At 35.8% G+C, this 21,441-nt stretch overlaps 1 protein-coding gene across 1 annotated transcript in view; it reads right to left on the minus strand.

The window, feature by feature from the left end:
- The window catches only part of DDX46 (DEAD-box helicase 46), a 54,543-nt gene extending 33,315 nt beyond the window's left edge, over positions 1 to 21,228 (minus strand). The window contains exons 1-13 of the mRNA XM_079703777.1: positions 21,075 to 21,228; positions 18,649 to 18,837; positions 17,231 to 17,374; positions 13,788 to 13,884; positions 11,300 to 11,465; positions 9,695 to 9,846; positions 8,516 to 8,629; positions 6,981 to 7,146; positions 6,146 to 6,266; positions 5,400 to 5,575; positions 4,351 to 4,472; positions 2,923 to 3,001; positions 1,050 to 1,132 (exon numbers count right to left, since the gene is read on the minus strand). Of these exons, the coding sequence (XP_079559903.1) occupies positions 1,050 to 1,132; positions 2,923 to 3,001; positions 4,351 to 4,472; positions 5,400 to 5,575; positions 6,146 to 6,266; positions 6,981 to 7,146; positions 8,516 to 8,629; positions 9,695 to 9,846; positions 11,300 to 11,465; positions 13,788 to 13,884; positions 17,231 to 17,374; positions 18,649 to 18,837; positions 21,075 to 21,091 (1,626 nt within the window). The 5' untranslated portion in view covers positions 21,092 to 21,228. The remainder of the gene's footprint in view (positions 1 to 1,049; positions 1,133 to 2,922; positions 3,002 to 4,350; positions 4,473 to 5,399; positions 5,576 to 6,145; positions 6,267 to 6,980; positions 7,147 to 8,515; positions 8,630 to 9,694; positions 9,847 to 11,299; positions 11,466 to 13,787; positions 13,885 to 17,230; positions 17,375 to 18,648; positions 18,838 to 21,074) is intronic.
- Positions 21,229 to 21,441: the final 213 nt, after the last annotated feature.

A 21,441-nucleotide genomic window follows, 5' to 3' on the forward strand; every position in this document is an offset into this window, starting at 1 on the left:
TCAAGCTAAATATTCCTCATTCCTTTAACTGTTTCTCACATGGCTCAAGTATTACCATAGTCCTGTTTATTCTTATATGCTCCTCTGTATCTCATTTAGAATGTGGTCCCTAAATCTAAACACAGTACATGCACTATCATATGACAGGTAATACATTTTTGGAGAATACATGAATAAACGGAAAAGAATGAACACTTTAACCATATCCCTTTCCAATATTCCATTTCTATTACTGCAGTTTGTGATTTAAAAGCATTTTTTTGGCATCCATAGCACATTGACTACTCTACTCATACAGCTCCTCTTGCTAAGAAAAATTTCTACCACCTTTTAAAAAAATTAATTAATTAATTAATTATTGACTGGTTGATTGATTGATTGATTGCTGAGCCGGGTCTTAGTTGTGGCATGCCGGTTCTTAGTTGCAGCATGCATGCGGGATCTAGTTCCCCAACCAGGGATTGAACCTGGGCACCATGCATTGGAAGCATGGAGTCTTACCCACTGGACCACCAAGGAAGTCCCTCTACCACCTTTTAACATGTTTTTCTTTAGGCTTTTTTTTTTTTTCTGTAGCCTTTAGGCTTTTATCACTAAAATTTTGTATTGAAGGAAACTGCACATATGAAGAATATAAAATCTAAGCTAGACAAATGCCTTGGGCCTTAGTTTATACATCTGGAGACTGTAAACAACCTGTGCTATCTAGATCATAAGGTAGTGAAAAGCATGAATTAAAGCAATTTATTTGGAAGTACAATGAAAACTATAAAATATGAAAGCTTAAGTTTCTATTAGGACTCCACTTCTAATTTTACCAGTGATGGTTTTAGATGGCTTAGGAAAGCCTGCACAAATACCTCCTGAACAAGTTTAATGAAGAATCCAAAACATAAATATCTACTTCAATTCCCTATGTCCTCAATCCACTGTATCACCACACAACAGAAATGTGTGTGAGAATTTCAGAAACCATACAAATATTTCATGCTCATGGCAGTTACAAGGTTTACTTTATAGTTCAAAACACTAAGAAATTTAATAAATACCTGTGGTTCAAAACCCATGTCAAACATTCTGTCTGCTTCATCTAAAACAACATAAGTCACTCTTCGAAGATTTGTAACCCGACCTAACATGAGGAAAAAAAATAAAGACAAAAAGAAAACTAAAAATCAGTCACAATTCATTTTATAACTACCAAAATCTTTAAAAAACTGTAAAGGGAACTAAAATGCCTGACTTAACCAGAGGGGTGAGTTAGGTATCTTTAAACAGTGAAAAGAAATTTTGGTTTACAATATCTTAATCTACTGGCAAATACTTTCTGACAGTGGGTATATGAGGCCCTTTATTTTGTCAAACTCGTCTCTTGCATACCATCATAGGGCCTGAAGAACCTGTAAAATTCAGAAAACAGCCCTCTCCAAAACACATCATAAAACTAAGACTGAGATGGAGCATCGAGCCACATCAGCCATTATCTGACAGCATCACCTAGGAAAAAACATATTAGAGATTACAGCGTATGTGTGGAAAGCAAGTTCCAGTGCTAACTACTTCAGACGCAGAAAATCTCTTTACAATACTTTATGTAGTACATAACCTACTTATATACAGTTAGAAGCTTCTAACGGGCATGTCAAAACATAAATAAGAAGCTATTCAATATCACTAGGTAACTAACATATTACACAAAAATTTTAAAAATCAATGTATACATAGATACATTTTTCTATACAAAGATACAAATCCTATTTTACACAGTGCTCCCACTGGTTTAAGTAAATGCAACTGGCTTCTTAGCCAGAAAAAAACTAAACACATAGACAGGAAACCCTTTCTAAAGGATTAACACAAGCATTTCTATCAATTGTTGATTCAATCACCTGGCAAAAACATGTATAAAACAGTTATTAAATATAAACCAAAAGGACAGATAAAGGGAAAAGATAAAATTAATCAAGATGAATTTCAGGAGGAGACAATCAATGCAGCATTGAGAAAAAACAAGGAATGATTTCATTAGCATTCAACCCAAAACTTTTCATATGCTATACAAGCACAATGACTTATCAATACCAATGTCACTTTACCAACTTCATATAGAATTAGAATTAAGTGTACATAGAAATCCAAGCAAAATGCTATTAGAAACATGCATTACTCAAAGTTTTAAATACTCTGATATATATATACTGAATACTACAATGGAAACCTTTGAAAGCATTTTCTTCAAAAAACAGAAATGTGCCAAAATAAATGCTTTCTAATATTTAAGTATTCCATACTAACATGTGCAGCCCCAATTAGTTTTGCAAGATTGGGAACAGCATTAAATTACCTACCTTTGATGGTTTAAGTCTCGGAAGCCCAGTTCTATAAATCTTGAAGGGCCTTTCTCCACAGAAGTTAAATAATGTCAACAGTTTAGTAACAGTTTTGATAGGGAATAACTTAACAAAGCACAATATTTGAGCTAAAAACATGCAAATTTACAAAAGATAAATTTTCTTGAAGCTGCAAGATCTTAACTTATCTAGTATTGTAAGAAAGTACTCCTATGGAGAAAAAGTCTAAATTGTACAATAAAAAAAAATAGTCCCCCACCCTTTTAAAAGCAAAGCTAGGCCAAAATTGAATTTAAAATCCATGTTAAGTGCTTAAAAAAAAAAATCAGATGGAGTAGTTGTGAAAAAAATTTTTTTTAATTAAATTGCAAAAATATTATGAATACTTGCAACAAAAGCTTGTTACAATACAAATTTCAAGATATTACAGCTTCAAGAAGAAATGTAGAAACCCTTTGGTGGTTTCTTGTTTCTTGTATCTGCTTTAACAAAAATGTACAGAATTCAAAGAGAAAAGAGAACAAAAAAACAAACAACAACAACAACAAAAACCCCAACACCCCTGACTTACCACTGTTAGCTGCTAACATGTCAATCATTCGACCAGGTGTGCAAACAATAATTTCAGCACCTCTTTTCAGCTCAGCAATCTAATAAGAAAAGATGCAATTTTATAGTGTATTTATCACTAATGCTTCTTTACAGACTTGAAAATACTGACTGAGGTCCTTGCAGAGCTCCATAAGGTAAGACAGCCAGGTCTGATTAGAAGACACCAAAGCCTCCTGCTTAATTCTTTGGAATGCTGGAGCACTACTAAAGGAATAGGAAGCAGCAGAAAGACCACATGATGCTGTAACTTTGAAATCAATGAAAACCAGAGGTTTTTACCAATTTTAATTTGACACAACTCCTCAAAACCAAGAAAGGAATATGAGAGAGCAGTAAATAAAGAAATTTGATAGATCAATGTTTTTCAAATTGAGATTTGTTTCCATTAGTGAATCACAAAATCAGTAAGTCACAACCTGCGTTTTAAAAATGAAATAGAATGGAAAACACTAGACTTTGTTAGACATCATAAAACTTTGTTTGACTTCTATATAAATATGCATGCATGTACCAGCTTATTTTGTAACTGTATTTACTACAGGCTATGGCCAAAAAAACTGACACAGATAAACTCAGAAAACTAAGTTCAAGTGTTTAAAATAGCATTGGGATAACAAAAGCAAATATTCCCAAGATGTGTCTAAAATCTGAGAAGACAAGTCCTCAGAAAGGGTTTGGGAGTTAAATATGTTCAGAAAACGCCACTTAATTTATCCCGTTTTTTTCTAGCATCACAATATACATTAGCTTATTAACAACAAGAAGTCTTGCAGGAAAGAAAATTTTAACTGTGCATAGTCCAACATTTCCAAAACTTATTTGACCACAGAACCCAGTATTTTTCCTTTTTCTAGTTAAAGCAAAATATCTGATGACTAGCATTCTTTAGAAGACACATGGAGAAATGCCAATCTAAAGAGAGTGAATGAAGGTATGTTTAAATAATTCTCACTAAAATCATTTAAGAATGCAGATGTAACTCTGATATTAATACATCCCACTCAAAACCACCTTTTAAAGATGTCATTTAGATTAGAGAAAATAAATGTTGGTCCAGGAATCGTAAGACCTAGATTCTAGGACAAAGTCTTACTAAGCTAAAGACTTTGGTCAACTTAACCTTTCTGAACATCTGTAAAATGGAAAAAATAATCTGCTTCCTTGAGCGGGGAAAGACAAGCACGGGAAAGCTAAGATATGAAAATGACTCAAAAATTCTAAAATATAACTTTAACATAATTCATTCTTACTATTATTTTCACACCTCATTTTAAAGATTTTAGAAGCAATCAATACAGAAAACACTAAAGCAAAAAATCACTTTTACATTATTAAGTCATTCAATTTTTAAAAGATTGCAAAAACTGAATGTTCCTTTTATAACTACCTGCTCACTGATTCCTGTTCCTCCATAAACACAGACCACTCTAAGGCCCAAGGTCTTCGAAAACTTCTTACATTCTTTAGTAATTTGTAAAGCCAGTTCTCGAGTTGGAGTCATGATGACAGCTGAAAAGATAAATATGTCAAAAGCCTAACCACCAAAATTCTTGAGAGGCTAAGCTTTATAGTGTTAAATTTAACCTCTGCAATCAAGTTCAGATCTTAGTCTAATTTTTGTTTTAACTTGTTTTATGCACCTTTGAAAATCCTATTTCAAAAGTTTTGTAATAGCAGAGATTGTGGTGAAGGATAATTTTAAGAACATGCTATAGGAAGATAAATGAGAGTTAAATATCTTACTCAACCATCAGGAAAATACTTGGTTGAAAAGAATGCAAATCATTCTCAACTGCAAATCACAGAGCAAAGATAATCAAGTGACTCACTGTGCTGAAGAGCCATGCCGTGGCTTCCGGAAACAACCTTGGTCTGAGGGGCACAGACAGAGGAGAAATATACTGCGCCCTCTCTTGCCAAGAGAGGGGTTGAACAACTTTCCAAAACCCTACTCAAATTTGGAGAAGAGATCTCTGCCAAATGAATCAAGAAAACTGAATCTAAAGACCTAATCCTGAATGAAATGTTGGCACTACAGCCTTTTAAGGCCAAAAAAAAAAAAAGAAAAGAAAAATACACTTCTCTATAATCTTCTATGTTGAGTTTATAGATCCACTGATAAGCCGCTAAGAACAAACCTCAACATAAATAAACAGATAGATGCACGAGGAGTCTACCTGCCGAGTCAGAGTTTAAAAACTGAGCTGTGCCAGGAGAGGCTGTTTTTGTACTTCTGAGATGTCACTCCAGAGCTCTGAAGATTCTCACTCCACCTGCTGGTAAGGGGAAATCAGCCCCAAAGTGCCAAATTCATAAAGGAAATGTACATAAAGACATCTTTATTGTTATAATTAACATTACAAAGCATCAGGTCTTTCTGATTAACTGACAACAAAGTTGTTAACTGAAAAAATAGTTTAATGAAAGGAATTGTACCTATTGGCCCCTCTCCTTCTTCTAATGACCTCTGATCCATGATGTGTCTAAACATGGGCAACAGAAAGGCAATGGTCTTTCCACTTCCTGTCTTGGCAATACCAATCAAATCTCGTCCAGACATTATAGCAGGAATCGCCTGGGTTTGGATTGGTGTAGGCTTTTCATAACCATGCCTTAAAAAGCAAACCAAAGGAAGACAAGGTAAGAACTGTGATCTCTGGGTCCCTCAAACTGTAAAAGTTTTCCAAAATGTATATCCATAAAATGAAAAGGAATGAAGTCCTGAGACATTCTACATCATGGATGATGTAGAAATATTTGAAAATACTACGCTAATTGAAAGAAGCCAGTCACAAAAGACTATATTAGTATGATCTTATTTATATGAAATGTCCAGAATAGAAAAATCTATAAAAATAGTAGATGAGAGGTTGCCTAATGTGGAGGAGAAAGGAGAAAACTGACTACTAGTGGATCCAGGCCTCTTTTGGGGATAATGAAAATATTGTAAAATTAGATTATGGTAATGACTGCACAACTCCATAAATATACTAAAAATCATCAAATTGTAAACTTAAAGGGTAAATTTTATGGTATGTAAATTATATCTCAATAAAGCTGTTTAAGAAAAAATAATCAAGTTTTCCCATTAGATTAAAAATGTAAGCAAAGGAATTATTTGTGTAAAGGGCTATTTTTAGTAGCAAGATATTGAAAAATGTGGACAACCACTGAACACTTACTTTTTGAGAGAATTTAAGATCTTCATAGAAATCCCACACTGAACCCAAGATTTAATTGGTTTGGGGCAACCTTTTCCCTTGACAATAATGCCCTCCATTTCCAACCGAAATACATTCACCTCTACAAAACAAAATCCAGATTAAAATCTCTTAAATATTGTTCTATTAGTGCCTTCTACTTTTCAATGAGGCATGGTAAGATTAAGAATTTTCAGTTCTTTTCTAGTGCTCCTGAAGATAATTCCATGGAAAAGCTACGTGACAAAGCACTGAACAGCTCAGAGAGACAACTAAAGTGATTACTGTTGCAACCAATTAGGAACAAAAGAAACACTCCAATTTCTACAATTTGGCTTTTATTTTGACTTAAATTGTACCAGCAATAAAAGAACAATGATTGACAAGTAATACAACCACTTGTTCTTTAAGCAAGGGTTGCCCAGATTATCCTTATTCTATCAATATCACAGATTCACATTGGTTCCTAACTCTCAAATATCAGAAAAGGTTAACAATATTTTATTTGCTAACTTCACATGAAGAGTATTTTCGATGCTAAAAATCTCAACTACATGAGCCAGACTAATTTTTGCTCATTTTTTTTAATGTTTCCAAAAACACACTAATTCCTCACTACTCCAAATCTTTGCGGATGTTGTCCTACTCTCTAGAATGACTTCTCACCTTCTAGTTCTCTCTCATTTCTCCAGGTAAGCCAGGCAAATTCCTCCTACTCATGCATCAACTCACAGGCCTATCAACATTCCTCCCAGGCAAGGTGAAGTGTACTCCCTCTGTTCCCACAATAGCCAATAAATGAATAAAAAAATTCTACCCTCTTGAGACATTTTTGCCAGTTCTGGAACTTCAACATAAAAGTTTTTTCTGAATTGTTCATATTCAATTTTTCCATGATCCACTGGTTCTAGAAGCTTTCTCTGCTTTGTCTGATAACCTGTAAGGGCAGTCTGAAGATCAACTTCTTCCTCCTCTGAAGAATACTATAATTAAAAAAGAAAAATTAAGAGCTAAATCCATTACTACTTTCTGCTATGGGAAGAAATATTCCTAGTTTTAAAGATCTTCCTCTCCTAGAAAATATTCTTTGGCTTTTACTTTATTTTCTGAATTTTCCAACTTAGTTTATTTTTTCTTTGCCCTTATAGAAAGCTATAATAACAATATAAAGCTAAAATAAAAAAATAATTTTAACACGGCTTTAATAAAGTTTTCCTATAGTTTACTCTATATAAATCTTTACAATGAGTGCTAATAGGAAAAAAATTTAATTTATTCTGTCACTTCATTTCTTCTCTCCCTATTCTATGTCTGGGATGAGCTGATGAGGGACAAGTGGGAATCAAATAGTGGGCATACACTTGTGCAGCAACACGGATGAACCTAGAGAATACCATACTATGTGAATTTAGTCAGACAGAGAAAGACAAATATTATATGAGATCACTTATACGTGGAATCTTAAAAATAATACAAATGAATTTATTTGCAAAACAGAAACAGACTCACAGACACAGAAAACAAACTTAGGGCTATCAAAGGGGAAAGGGGAATAAATTAGGAGTATGGGATTAACAGACACAAACTGCTATACATAAAATAAACAACAAGGATTCACTGTATAGCACAGGGAGCTATATGTAATATCATGTAATAACCTAAAATGGAAAAGAATCTAAAAAAATATATATATATACACATGTGTGTATATATGTGTTTGTGTGTATGTGTATATATATGTATATATACCTATAGATAGATAGATATATCAGAATCACTTTGCTGTATACCTGAAACTAACACTGTATTATAAATCAACTATACTTCAATTAAAAAAACAATGGGCATACAGCAAGAGGTCAAAGATGTTAGAACGTCCTACCAGTTTGAATATGCGGCTACAATACTGTTGAGAATAGCAAGAATTTCTCCTAAGAGTAACTGAAGAGCACACTTCCATCAATGCTTTCTTATAAATATTTCTAGGACAGTATCGCAAACAAAGTCAAAAATTAATGAAGGGGGCTTCCCTGGTGGCGCAGTGGTTGAGAGCCCGTCTGCCAATGCAGGGGACACAGGTTTGAGCCCTGGTCCAGGAGGATCCCACATGCCGCGGAGCAACTAAGCCCATGTGCCACTACTGAGCCTGTGCTCCAGAGCCTGCGAGCCACAACTCCTGAGGCCTGGGCGCCTAGAGCCTGTGCTCTGCAGCAAGAGAAGCCACTGCAATGAGAGGCCCATGCACCACAGCGGGGAGTAGCCCCCACTCACCGCAACTGGAGAAGGCCCGCGCACAGCAACGAAGACCCAACGCAGCCATAAATAAATAAATAAAAATTAATGAAGAATTACCTCCATGGCATCCTGGTCATTCTCCATTAGCTCACCTTTCTTCTTATCAGAATCTACGACTGCTTTTTTGGTTGTGACAACAGTGACAACTTTTGTGACTGTTGGCCCAGACTTCTAAAAAAAGAATATAAAACACTGTAAAGTTGAAACACAAATTATACACCAAATGAAACACAATGATAACTGTCACAATTTATAATTTGAATTAACTTAGTTGTTAGTGACAACCTAATGAAGAAACAAAAAGTGGTCTGCTTTCTCCTGACTTGCTTGAATTTAAAAATGTAGGTACTTCCCTGATGGTCCAGTGGTTAAGAATCTGCCTTCCAATGCAGGGGATGTGGGTTTGATCCCTGGTTGGGGAACTAAGATCCCACATGCCGCAACTACTGAGCCCGCACGCCACAACTAGAGAAGCCCACACGCCGCAACTAGAGAAGCCTACATGCCGCAACAAAGATCCTGCATGCCGCAACTAAGACCGGACGCAATCAAATAAATATTTTTTAAAACTTTTTAAAAAAATGTAATACAATTGCATTATATTTTGTAACACATTAATATATAGGTATGCAGTATATAATATATAATCTTATATAACATTATGTAATATAATTTATTTTAAAAATACTACTAAATGTTCATTTTCACTCATTCAACAAGCCAAATACTATTCTGGGACCTTAGGATAAATCAATAAACAAGACAGGTACGATAAAGATCACTGCTCTTGGGAAGTTTTTAGAAGAAGGAACAAACAATAAACACAACAAAAAATTAATTTATATAATTTTTCAAAAGGTAATACATGCTATTAAGAAAAAGAAAAACTAGAGTAAAGAGGATCAGGAGTATAAAAGATGGGAGTGCTGGAGAAGGACCTATTCAGGGCTTATTGAAGAGGACCTACTGAAGAGGACCTACTGAGAAGGCAACAAGTAAGAAAAAATACTAAACAAAGATGATGGTAGTTAACAGTGACTTCTAAAAGAACATCTGCAGTTAAAACTCACTAGTATCTCTGCTATTTAGAAAAGTATTGACACTTCTGAGATGGGGAAGGAAACAAAATCATTAACTTTACAAAGCCATGCATGTCAGTAGTAGGTCAATGCACCAATGAATTCAAGTTACCCAATTAGGAATGTACATCTTTAAAAATAGGAGAAAATTCCATACCTTTTCATTTCCCCCACCACCTTTCACACTTCTCATATTAAACTTTTTTACTTCCTCTTTCACTTCTTCCATGTAAGCATCTAATGGATCTAACTCTTCACCCTCCATTTCATTTCCTTCCTTTTCAGCCTCTGCAGGATCATCTTCATCATCTAAAATATGAGAATACACTTCTTTGAATTTGTGTTTCAAAAGGAAATACTTCACAATGAGACCACACACCCCCCATTAAAGCCTTTTCTCTTACTATCCAAACACCTTCCTTACCAATTAACCCAGGCACAACGCAGTTCAAATACTCACACTGGCAAGGTTTTAAATCCAGCAGGTATTAGTTTTGAATAATACTAATAAAAGAAATAAATTATAAATTATTAAACTGAAAAGAGGAAGAAAGACTAATATGTGTAAAAAATGGATCTCCAGTATGGTTTTACAACTACGCTAGCAGAAGCAGAACTAAAAACTCTGTCTGCTAAAATGGTATGTTTATTTCTTGCAATTATCTTTCTTTAAATCACACAAAGAAAAAATAATAGCACATTCTTAATTAAAGACAATCTAATGTTCTTTACATAACTAAGATATCATCACTCCTTAAAGGTATAAACCATTTATCTATTTAGTTCAACTTTCACAGAAAATGAAAAATTCACAGGAATTTTCACAAAAAATGGAGCAAAATTCCCTTTTCCTATAATATCTCACACTCTTCCACTTTACTAAAATCTTAAACATCAATATCAGATGTGGAGGGGAAATGTTTCTCTTATAATTTATGAAAAAATCAGAGGGACTTGAAAACATGCCCTTAACTTACCCTCATTACTAACATTTGAAGTAAAAAATTAAAGAGCTATTTACTGACTATGCCCATAAGCACCTAACTCTCCACTCTAAGGTAAAATCAGTGATCCTTACCAAACACTACTATACAATTTTAAAATTTAATGTAAACATTAAAAGGGGCATTTAAAAATCTCAAAAAGAAACTAGTGATTCCACTTCTAGGTATATACCCAAAAGAACTGAAAGTTGGGACTCAATCAGATACTTGCACACCAGTTCTCATAGAAGCATTATTCACAATACCCAAAAGATGGAAACTTATATATGCAGCAACAGACTAATAGGTAAAGAAAATGCAGTATATATGTACCATGTAATACTATCCAGCCTTAAAAAAGGAAATTCTGATACATGCTACAACATGGATGAAACTTGAAGACACTCTGCTAAGTGAAATAAGCCAGACACAAAAAGACAAATATTGTATGATTCCACTTATATGAAGTACCTAAAATAGGCAATTCACAGAATCAGAAAGTGGATTAGAAGTTACCAGAAATGGGGGGGAGGGAGACAGGATGGAGAATTACTGTTGAATGAGGTACAGAGTTTTTGTTTAGTTCTGGAAATGGACAGTGGTGAAGGTTGCACAACACTGTGAATGTGCTTAATTGTCACTGAATTGTACACTTAAAAATGGTTAAAATAGTAAATATTATGTATATTTTTCCACGATAAAAATGGCCTATTACTCATAATTCTAGAATATTCTACATGAATTGTTATATAGTCTATTAGTCTAACAAATCAATATACCATCATCATCTTCTAAACTCCATTTTTTCCCTTGTTTCATCTCTTCAATTTCCTTTTTCAGTTCCCCTATGTTTTCCATGGCCTTTTTACGTTGTTCTTCCCGCCATTTCTCTACCCTTTCTTTTCGCTTTCTCATTTCTTCTTCTAGCTTATTCTGGTCAAAGTTCTTGGGGGAAGAAAAGAGAAATAGAGAGAGGGAAATAAGGATCAACAATTTTACTCCAAGTGACATTCCAGATAACTTCTCCAAAGTATAAAAAAAGGAAAAATAGATGTACACAAAACTCGTGAAAATAGATGTACACAAAACTCCTAAATTTAGACCAGATTTAGATCACACATCTTTTAAATATATTCAGGAATAAACTAGCAAAATGAAGTCACAATAAAAAGCATCTTCAACTAAGAAAGCAGACAGACTTCAAACACCATAAATTAATCTCATTTTAGTTACAAGCAATATGCACACATGAATTCAATTTCTCCCTCTAAGTGGAAACTAAATGAACTAGTAAGCAAAGTTTCCTAGTTATTAGTTATTCTCAACTTTAAATCCTCCAAACTCCTCCAAGATTGCCTCCATGAAAAGCAATTTTCTATTACAAATTACTGAGTAAATGAAAGCTATTTATCAACTTGATTAAGAAGTTTTGATCTTTTAGCCTTTAGGTCTAGGTTTCCTAGGAACAGCCATTCTAAAGCCTGTATCAAGATTATTAATAATAGTCTTAAAAGGAGAGAGCAAATCATTTGCACAGTCATAATCAGGGACTTAAAAATTAAGCATTATAGAAATCAAAATTTTAGACACGCTACCTTACAGGTAGTTATGGAAATACACATGTATAAAAGTCAAAGAAAATATTAATAAATGATAATGATGATGGCATTTTGGGCACCTGGGATTACAGAGAATTATTTCTGACTTTCCAAGTATTTTATAATATGGTTATATTATGTTTGTATTTTTAAAATAAGTTTATTTCTTAAACAAACAAAAAGCTTTGCTCCTGAATTTATATCCTTTATAATAATTCCATACTCTCTGAAGATGAGCCCCAGAAAGCTTATGTGTTTTTCTCAAGATCACCCACTCATTCAAGACTAGTAGAAACTAGATCAGAAACCAGACTCCCAGACTTCTTGTGTTTTATCTTTTCTTAGATACACTGCTCAGAAAGCAGGTCCCTTAAAAAAAAAAACACTAAACAAATAGAACTCAAAAAAAAAAGAAAAAAAAGTGAAGCCATAATATATTCTAAAACGGGCAAAAGATATGACTAGGCATTCTAAGAAAAGTGCAAATAGTAAATAAATTTAAAATACCTTATTTAATTATTAGTTTACATTATGTTCATAGCATTTAAAAATGTTTACTTATATTTAAAGATATGCAACTCAAAGTAACAAGAAACCAATTACACTGGCAAAAATTAAATTTTGAAATACCCATGTTAGCAAGAATGTGAAGAAACAGACATTTTCATATGTCTAAAATCATAAAACTTATACAACTTTTTTGGAGAGCAATTTGATACTATTTATCAAAATGTTAAATGTATACAGCCAGCCCTCTGTGTCTGTGAGTCCACACCCTCAGAATTCAACAAACTGTGGATCAAAAGTATTCAGGAAAAAAAATTCCAGAAAGTTCCAAAAATCAAAACTTGAATTTGCCCCATGCTGGCAACTGTTCACATAGCATTTACATTATGTTTACAACTATTCACGCAGCATTTACGTCATATTAGGTATCATAAGTAATCTAGAGACGACAATGTATGTGGGGGGGATATGCGTAAGTTATACTACATCATTTTATATAAGGGACTTGAACATCTGAAGATTTTGGTATCTGCAGGGGTCCTATAACCAATCCCCCTAGGATACTGAGGGAAAGCTATATATATATATACCCATTGACAAAATCATTTATTTTACTGATACCAATTTACCCTATACTATATTCACAAAACACATGTGTACAAGGATTAATATACCATTGTTTATAACTACAGACTGGAGACAGCCTAAATATCCATCTACCTTTTTTCAACAAAACACTATGCAGGCATTACAAACAACAAGCTCTACCTCTGTATGCAGCTACAGAAAGATATCCAATATTTAACAAATGAAAACAGAAAGGCATTCTACTTCTTAAGTTAGATAGTTCGTATACTGCTATTTATTACTCTTAAGACCTTATATACTGATAAAATAATTCATAATTTAAAGGTGACAAAAAGCAAGGCACAGAATAGTGCATATAGTATGATCACATTTTGCACATAAAATTAGATAATTTGTATAGATATGCAACTTTTTTCTGAAAAATTTTCTCATGGGACAACTATTATTTTACCTGTTTATTTTACAAACCTATTATCATCTACTTAAAAATAAAACACACAGCATTAAAAAACAAGAATTTGTCACTACAGAAACAAAATTGATATTATACGATTACTTATGTTAGTAAACATACACCGGCATCCTTTTCTTTTTCATCCTCTTTGTCATCTTTGTCTTTTTTCTTCTCTTTAGAACTTTCCCCACTATCTGTTTTCTCTTTGGACCTAGACCTACCAAAAAAGAGAGAGAAAGAGAGGGACATCATCTATTTGTTTTTGGAAACATTAATTTTAGAATACCTAGACTTGTATTTTACTTTTTATGTAAGAAATAAACTTCCAAGAGTCAACTGAATTTTTATATACCATTAATAAACACTTTGGAAATAAAATGAAGAATTAATCCCATGACACTAACTGCAAATATTATTAGATATCTGGAAACTGACCAAAGGAAAACTGGACACAGCATATAAAAATAATTACAAAATTTAAATAACAAAGTTAAAACTTAACAAATGGAGAAATACACGAAGACATTAATAGTCTACAAGACAAATGATATATGTAATAATATTTAAAATCCCAATAGGCTTGCATTTTGACCCTACTTAGGGCATCTAATAATGAATAAAATCCCTTAATTGTAATGTAATCAAATTAGTTGACCTTTTTCCCTCCTTTATGATTTGTGCTTTTTAAAGCATCTTAGAAATTTTTCCAACTTTGATGAAGATACTCAAGAGGCAAAGAAGATATTCTCTAGGACAAACTCCTAAAAAGTTTATAGCTTTGACATCTAATTTGGTTTTTAATCTGTTTGGAAATGCTTTTTGCACACAGAATGAGGTAGCCAGTCCTATTTTATTAAAGGATAGCAAATGTCCCTAACACCATTTATTTGGAAAAACTTTTTCCTACTATTTACAATGTCACCACTGTCATTTATCAAATGACCTTATATGCGTGGATCTGATTCTGAGTTCTTTATATGGTTCCAGTGATCTACTTGTCTATCCTTACAATAAAGCAACACTCTTAATTTCTATAACTTTATGACAAGTCTTGATGAGTGCAAGCCCTCATAACTTGTTCTTCAAAAGTGTTTATGCCCTTTGCATTCCTAATTTTCTAATCAGTTTATCAAATACTTTTCTATTCATGTCTGCTAAGAACTTTTAAACATCAATGTATGTTGAAGTTAATAAGATGCTTTTCCTGAATCTACTTAGATAACCAAGACTTTTCTCCTTGAATCTTATTAATGTAAAGGATCATACTGATTGATTTTCCAATGTTAAACCAACCTTCCATTTCTGGAATAAATCCAACTAGTTTATGATTGTATTATCTTTTTTATATATTGTTAAAAGCAGCATGCTAATCCTTTATGTTTAGACTGAGTATAGCCTATAATCTTCTTTTTTCACACTGCCCTTGTCAGGTTTTCCTCAATCATCTTATTAATTTTCTTCATTTTATGAATGCTTCTTCTTTCTTAAGTCTTTGTTCCTCAAAAGTATCATTACAGAGTAAAAAGACAAACCAGAGTAATATATCTGCCCCTCACATAAATGACAAAAAACAACTATCCAGAATATTTAAAAACAAAAACCCCCTATAAATCAATTTTTAATGACAGAAACAACCCAATAGGAAAATGAGCAAAACATTTAAACATGTACTTTAGAAAAGAGGAAATCTGAATGACCAAGAAACATATGAAAAAGTGTTCAACTTCATTAGTAATCAAGGAAATGCAAATTAAAACCACAATGATATTGCTATTATATGTCTAACAAATAAACAAAAATTAAAAGGACTGACAGGGCTTCCCTGGTGGCACAGTGGTTAAGAGTCCGCCTGCCAATGCAGGGGACACAGGTTCGTGCCCCGGTCCGGGAAGGTCCCACATGCCGTGGAGCGGCTGGGCCCGTGAGCCATGGTTGCTGAGCCTGCGCGGCGAGAGTCTGTGCTCCACAACAGGAGGGGCCACAACAGTGAGAGGCCAGCGTACCGCAAAAAAAAAAAAAAAAAAAAAAAAGGACTGACAATACCTAATACTGGCAAGGGTACGGAGGGATACAATTCTCATATACTGCTGGAAGTATAATTAGTACAAACTCCTTGGAAAGCATTTCGGATTACTTAGTTAAAATGAAGCTATGTTTATTCTATGACCATGTAACTTCACTCCTATATATATACCCAAGGGAAACTCATACACATGTATACTAGGATATATATACAAAAATGTTCATAATAGCCCCAAAGTTAAAACAACCCAAACATCCATCTCAGTAGAATGGATAAATAAATAGTGGTATATTTATACCACAGAATAGTGTTCAGCAATAAAAATAAACTACTGTTATGAGCAACATAGATAACTCTCAATGTTGAGCAAAAACGCAAAAGAAGACTCATTCATGTAAAGTTAAAAAACATATAAATCTATTCTTTTTCCAGTTACACACACAGGTGGTAAAACTATAAGGAAACAATTAGGACACAAATTACTAGCACAAAAGTCAGGAGTGATTTTATACAGAGAAGGAGGGAGCTGGGTTAGAGAAGGGACATGGAGGGCTTCCGGGGGTAGAGAAAATGTTCTATTTCTTGACTTTGGTGGCGGTTACATGGATCTTGCTTTATAATTATTTAATAAGCTGCATGTTTATATTTCACTCATTTCTCTGAATTTATATTTTAAAATTTAAAATAATCCCAGGGCTTCCCTGGTGGCACAGTGGTTGAGAGTCCGCCTGCTGATGCAGGGGACACGGGTTTGTGCCCCGGTCCGGGAAGATCCCACATGCCGCGGAGCGGCTGGGCCCGTGAGCCATGGCCGCTGAGCCTGCGTGTCCAGAGCCTGTGCTCCGCAACGGGAGAGGCCACAACAGTGAGAGGCCCGCGTACCGCAAAAAAAAAAAAAAAAAAAAAATCCTAATGGGCATTATTACACTGACCTTGACAAAATAAAAGTAAAATTTATAAAGTAAAATAAATGACATGGCAAAAATCCTCATTAACTAATATGGAGAAAACAGAGAAAACAGAACAAATCCATACATCCCATGACACCACTTGAGAAACAATAATGGCAAAGAACAAACCACTAACAAGAGAAACAAAAAGAGTAAATGTATTATGTCTAATAGACAAAAATAATATCTCAAAATTGAATGGTACTGACATCTTAAGGAAACAGGTACATTTAACTTACAAAAGCAAAGTTCACCCATTATGAATAGCAATTCAGCAATACACACCATGAGTAAAAAAGTTATTTGTCAATCAACATCGGAAATGCCAAGAAAATAATTTCAAAGGAAAAAACATAGTTCCCACAAAGATGTATATAAAATGCATTTCTGACCATTAATGGCAGATATTAAATAAAAGAACAATGCATCATGAGTGTTAAAACTAATAGAATCTAGCATCTTCTAAAAGCATTACAAGCTTTATAACCTATTGAAATAATTCAGCTAACAGCTCATGGCAGCAGCCAAATTCAGTATTTATAAAGATTTTTTAAAAAAACTGTAGGGAAGAGAGTCAGTTCCCAACCTACCTATTCTCAGCTTTCTTGCTTTTATTGCCAGGACTGGAGGATCGGGATCTCCGGCCCCGGCTTCTACTCCTTGAACGTCTCCTGTCTCGACTTCGAGATCTTCTTCGCTCTCGACTTCGATCTCTCTCTCTACTTCTGGAACGCCTGAAAGGGGACACTTCATTTATTCTATGACCAAGTGGAACGTCTACTTCAGACCATGGTTCTGGCTCATGTTGAATGAAGCTTCTTAATATTACCATTATTAAAGACAGATTTCAATTAACTATCAAATCAGCTAAACAGGGAACAAGTAAAGCCAGTCCTTATAAGTGGTCAATGAAATAAATGATACTAATTTCAAAGTGATGTTTGTTGAAAAACAGAGGAAATATGTAACAAGAGCTGTTTGAAATTTATGACCTGTAGCAGAAAATCTAAATTTCAAAGACAGCCGAAACCTAAGTATAAGGATGGGCAGAATGGGGCTGTGGAAAGATCACAGATATGAAAATGAGGAGGCAAGAATTTCTACCCTGGTACTACTAATTAGTGACATACATAGGGCAGATCAACTCTCTGGGTCTCAGTTTCCTCACCTGTAAAATATGGAGACTTCACCAAATAATCTCAAAATCCTTCTTGCTCTAAAATCTTGTGATTCTTTCACACCAAAAAGTCAAAGACCAAATCTGAAACGACCAATTTCACTTAACAAGTACTTGACTGAATTGTATGAAACTGTTCCTGGTACCACATAATATAAAATTGAATAAGTTAGCGTTATCCACATTGTTACGGGTGAGGATTTTCCCTAAGTACCAGGTGACACTTTTGCAATCTCTCCTTCCAATGTCTGAAAAAGATAAAGTCAAAGTTCTTTATAACCTTGTCTTCTTTCCCATTTTAATGAGAAACTTTATTAGAAATCTTTTTTTGGTGTGGGGAAGATTATTTTTATTTAGAGACTGTTTTCTACCTCCAGAAAAGTTATGGCTGCTTGGGTGGTACCATGGAATATTTAATCAAGTCTAAAAAAATTAGGATGTTCTTTGGTTAAATCTAAAAAAGTTCTTTAAAATAGTTTCAAACAGAGTATGGAGATGGCTCTGCCCTGTTTCCTTCTCCTGTCAGCTCTAGCAGTTGCTCTGAACACAGGGGTCAGCTTTCTTGGGACAGGATTAGACTAGAACCCCCCTGATGGCATATTACCTTGGCTTTTACTTCACTGTTTGAAAATGACAGTGGAAAGGGAAAAAAAAACACTGTTTGAAAGTTTTTGTTCTAGGCAAATCACTTCTGTACCTAACCAAACAAGCTGGGGTTAAAGCAGAGGGCCTGCAAAGGGCCCACTAAATTCTAGTCCAAAATTTTTGAAGAAGCCTGATTTAGCTGGAAGGTCCAATTTATCAAGAGTCCTGTGGAGATTAATGTCTTACCTCAGACGCTTCCTGTCTCTTGACCGAGATCTTCTTTTATCCCTGCTACGAGACCTCTCTCTCCTTCTATCTCTATCCCTGCTTCTAGACCTTCTGTCATCTCCACGTTTACTTCTTTTGTCTGAGGGTGAGCGACTTCTAGATCGACTTCCAGAGCGTCCCCGTGATGCTGATCGCTTCCGATAGTGGCTAGATTATTAAGTTAAAGATTAAGCTTAGCAAACACAGCTTCTATTACATTTTATTTATTTTATTATTTTCTAAAAAAAATCTCAGCAGATAAATTAAACATTGAAAGGACTTCTTACACATAAACTTTTTTAAAATTAGGGGGAAAGAATGAACTCTTCTGCTACAGCACACTGTCCTGAAAAAGAAGGAAGGACAGTAAGCCAAAGAGACCAAGTTCCTGCCTTTGGGCCTCAAGCAACTTGCATTCTGGTGAAGGAAGAGAGGACAGGCAAGTAAAGAAATAAGTATACAATATGTATTTGGTGGTACGGAGAAAAACAGATGAAAGTAAAGGAAAAAGAGAGACAATGGGAGGTAGGAAGTTTGCTCCTTTACACCAGGTGATTAGAGAAGGCCTCACTAATAAAGTGCCATTTCAGAGGTTTGAAGGAAGTAAAGGAAGGAACCATGGAGATATGTGAGGGAGAAACTTTCCAGGCAAAAGGCACAGTAAGTGCAAAGACCCTCAAGAGGAACCTTGATTGGTGTGTTTAAGGAACAGCAAGGAACCAGATGTGGTTGGAGTTGATTGAGTGAGAGACAGTGTCATGAGATGAGGTCAGAGGTACAGCATGGTAGCCAAATGTGGAGAGCCTTATAGGCCATTATAAGGACTTTCTCTTTTACTTTGAGAAAAGATGAGAAGCTATTGGAAGATTTTACACAGAGGAGGGACATAACCTCCCTACTATTTTTAAAGCATTACTCTGGCTGCTGAGGGGAGAACAAACCAAAGAAAGGCAAGGACAGAAGCAGGGAAAACAGGTAGAATGCTACAGCAATCGTCCAAGTAAGAGACAGCGCTGGCCTGGATCAGAATGTCACGTGCAGAGTTGTTGAGAAGCGTCAAAATCTGGATATTTTAATGACTATTAAATGTCAAGTGCAACAGCAAATCTAGTATACAAGCCAGGCAAGGCAGAGAAGTGGGGGAGAAGGCCGAAGAGATGGAAAGGACCTTCTTGGGAAGGGCCCTGAAGGCTGTGCTGAAGAGTCTCACTTCATCTTGGAAGCAGTAGGAATCAACAGACATGAAAGGAAGGAAATGACATAATCTTATGTTAATTTCAGAAGTGTCACTCTGGCTGCGGTGTGGAATCAACTGGGAGTGCAAGATCAGAGGAAGGTAATTTGAGGCAGGTGTAGCAGTATGAGTAATAAATGATTAGGGCCTGAATTAAGTCAGGGAGAGCAGGAATGGTGACAGGGTGCAGTATCTAACTGGATGTAGGCAGCAAGAGAGAAGAATCAGTCAAATAAATATCACTTCCAGGTTTCTGGTCTGGGTGGCCAGACGAACAGCAATGCTTTCACAGAAATTTAAAAGACCTTTATACGAATTTTCTGTAGTTATGGAAATACTCTTTATCCAGGTGATGGTTACACGGTTCATATATGAGCTAAATTTCACCAAGCTCTACCCTTAAGCGTGGACCATTTCCCTGAATGTTAATTATACCTCAGTAAACTACTATTACCTTACTTACTTATTATTTATATCCTAGATATAAATGATCTTTCAGTCACAGCTAAACATTAAGCAAATACGCACATTTAAGATAAAAATCTCAAGGTTCTAAACCAGGTAACAATCTGAAATGTTGAAGAGATATCAGAGTTCTAATAAGACCTCCCAGTTCTCAGTTTAAAAAGGATAAAAAACACATAAAAAAGAAATTTTAAATCTATGTGCGAAATAAATGCCCATGCAACAAGCATTTATTGTAGTCCAAAACAAACCTAGTCACGTAGTATTGTAGGCGATGTAAAAATGTTTGGCCACACGCTCCTTTCAATTAAGAAAATACCACACGCGCACAAAAAACTAAAGTAGAGAGCGACAGGGGCCAAAGAAATGTTGCAAACGCGAAGTGGTGAGAAATTCAACTGGGGTCGCTATTGACTAAGGCGATACGGGTAAGCTCCGCGGAAATGGCGGGATGTAGTTGACGTCCCGGAGATGTGTTCCCACTCCAAGGGCTCGAACCGACCGATGGCCGTGCAAGAGAACCCTGTGCCCGCCGCCGACCCAAGCACACCCACTGCCTCAGCCGAGGTCCCCCAGCCCCTCTAGTAGCCGCGGGCAGCGCTGGCCGCACGTGGGGTCGCACCGGGCCAGGCCCGGCCCCGCGGCCACCTCGATCCCCGCCTGAGGAAGGGACTCGCCCGCTCGCCCGCCCAGCGCGCCGCCTCACCGTGACTCCCGGCCCATGCCGCAGGCCGCTGGAAAGCGGCGCCCTTCGGGACCACGCGCAGGAGAACCGGACAAAGCAGGAGGCCGCACAACCCTCAGCACGCCGGGCGAGGAACAGCACTAACAAGCTGCAGCAGCCACAATGGCAGCCACCATCCGAACGCAGCCAACGAAAACAGGACGTGCTGGCGCCAGCGGCAGGAGGAAGGAAAAAGCGGGCCGGAAGCGGCTATCGTTCCACAGCACCCCCTCTCGGCTGGAGGCCGCACAGTGCCGGCTGCTCCTAAAGAGGTTGCCTCGGCCGGGTTTTCCCTGCACAGCCGCGGAAGCCCCCGCGCCTTGGTGCGGTAGAGGGTGGTGCCTCAGCC

This window comes from Hyperoodon ampullatus (assembly GCF_949752795.1).
Source record: "Hyperoodon ampullatus genome assembly, chromosome: 4".
NCBI classification, from domain to species: domain Eukaryota; kingdom Metazoa; phylum Chordata; class Mammalia; order Artiodactyla; family Ziphiidae; genus Hyperoodon; species Hyperoodon ampullatus.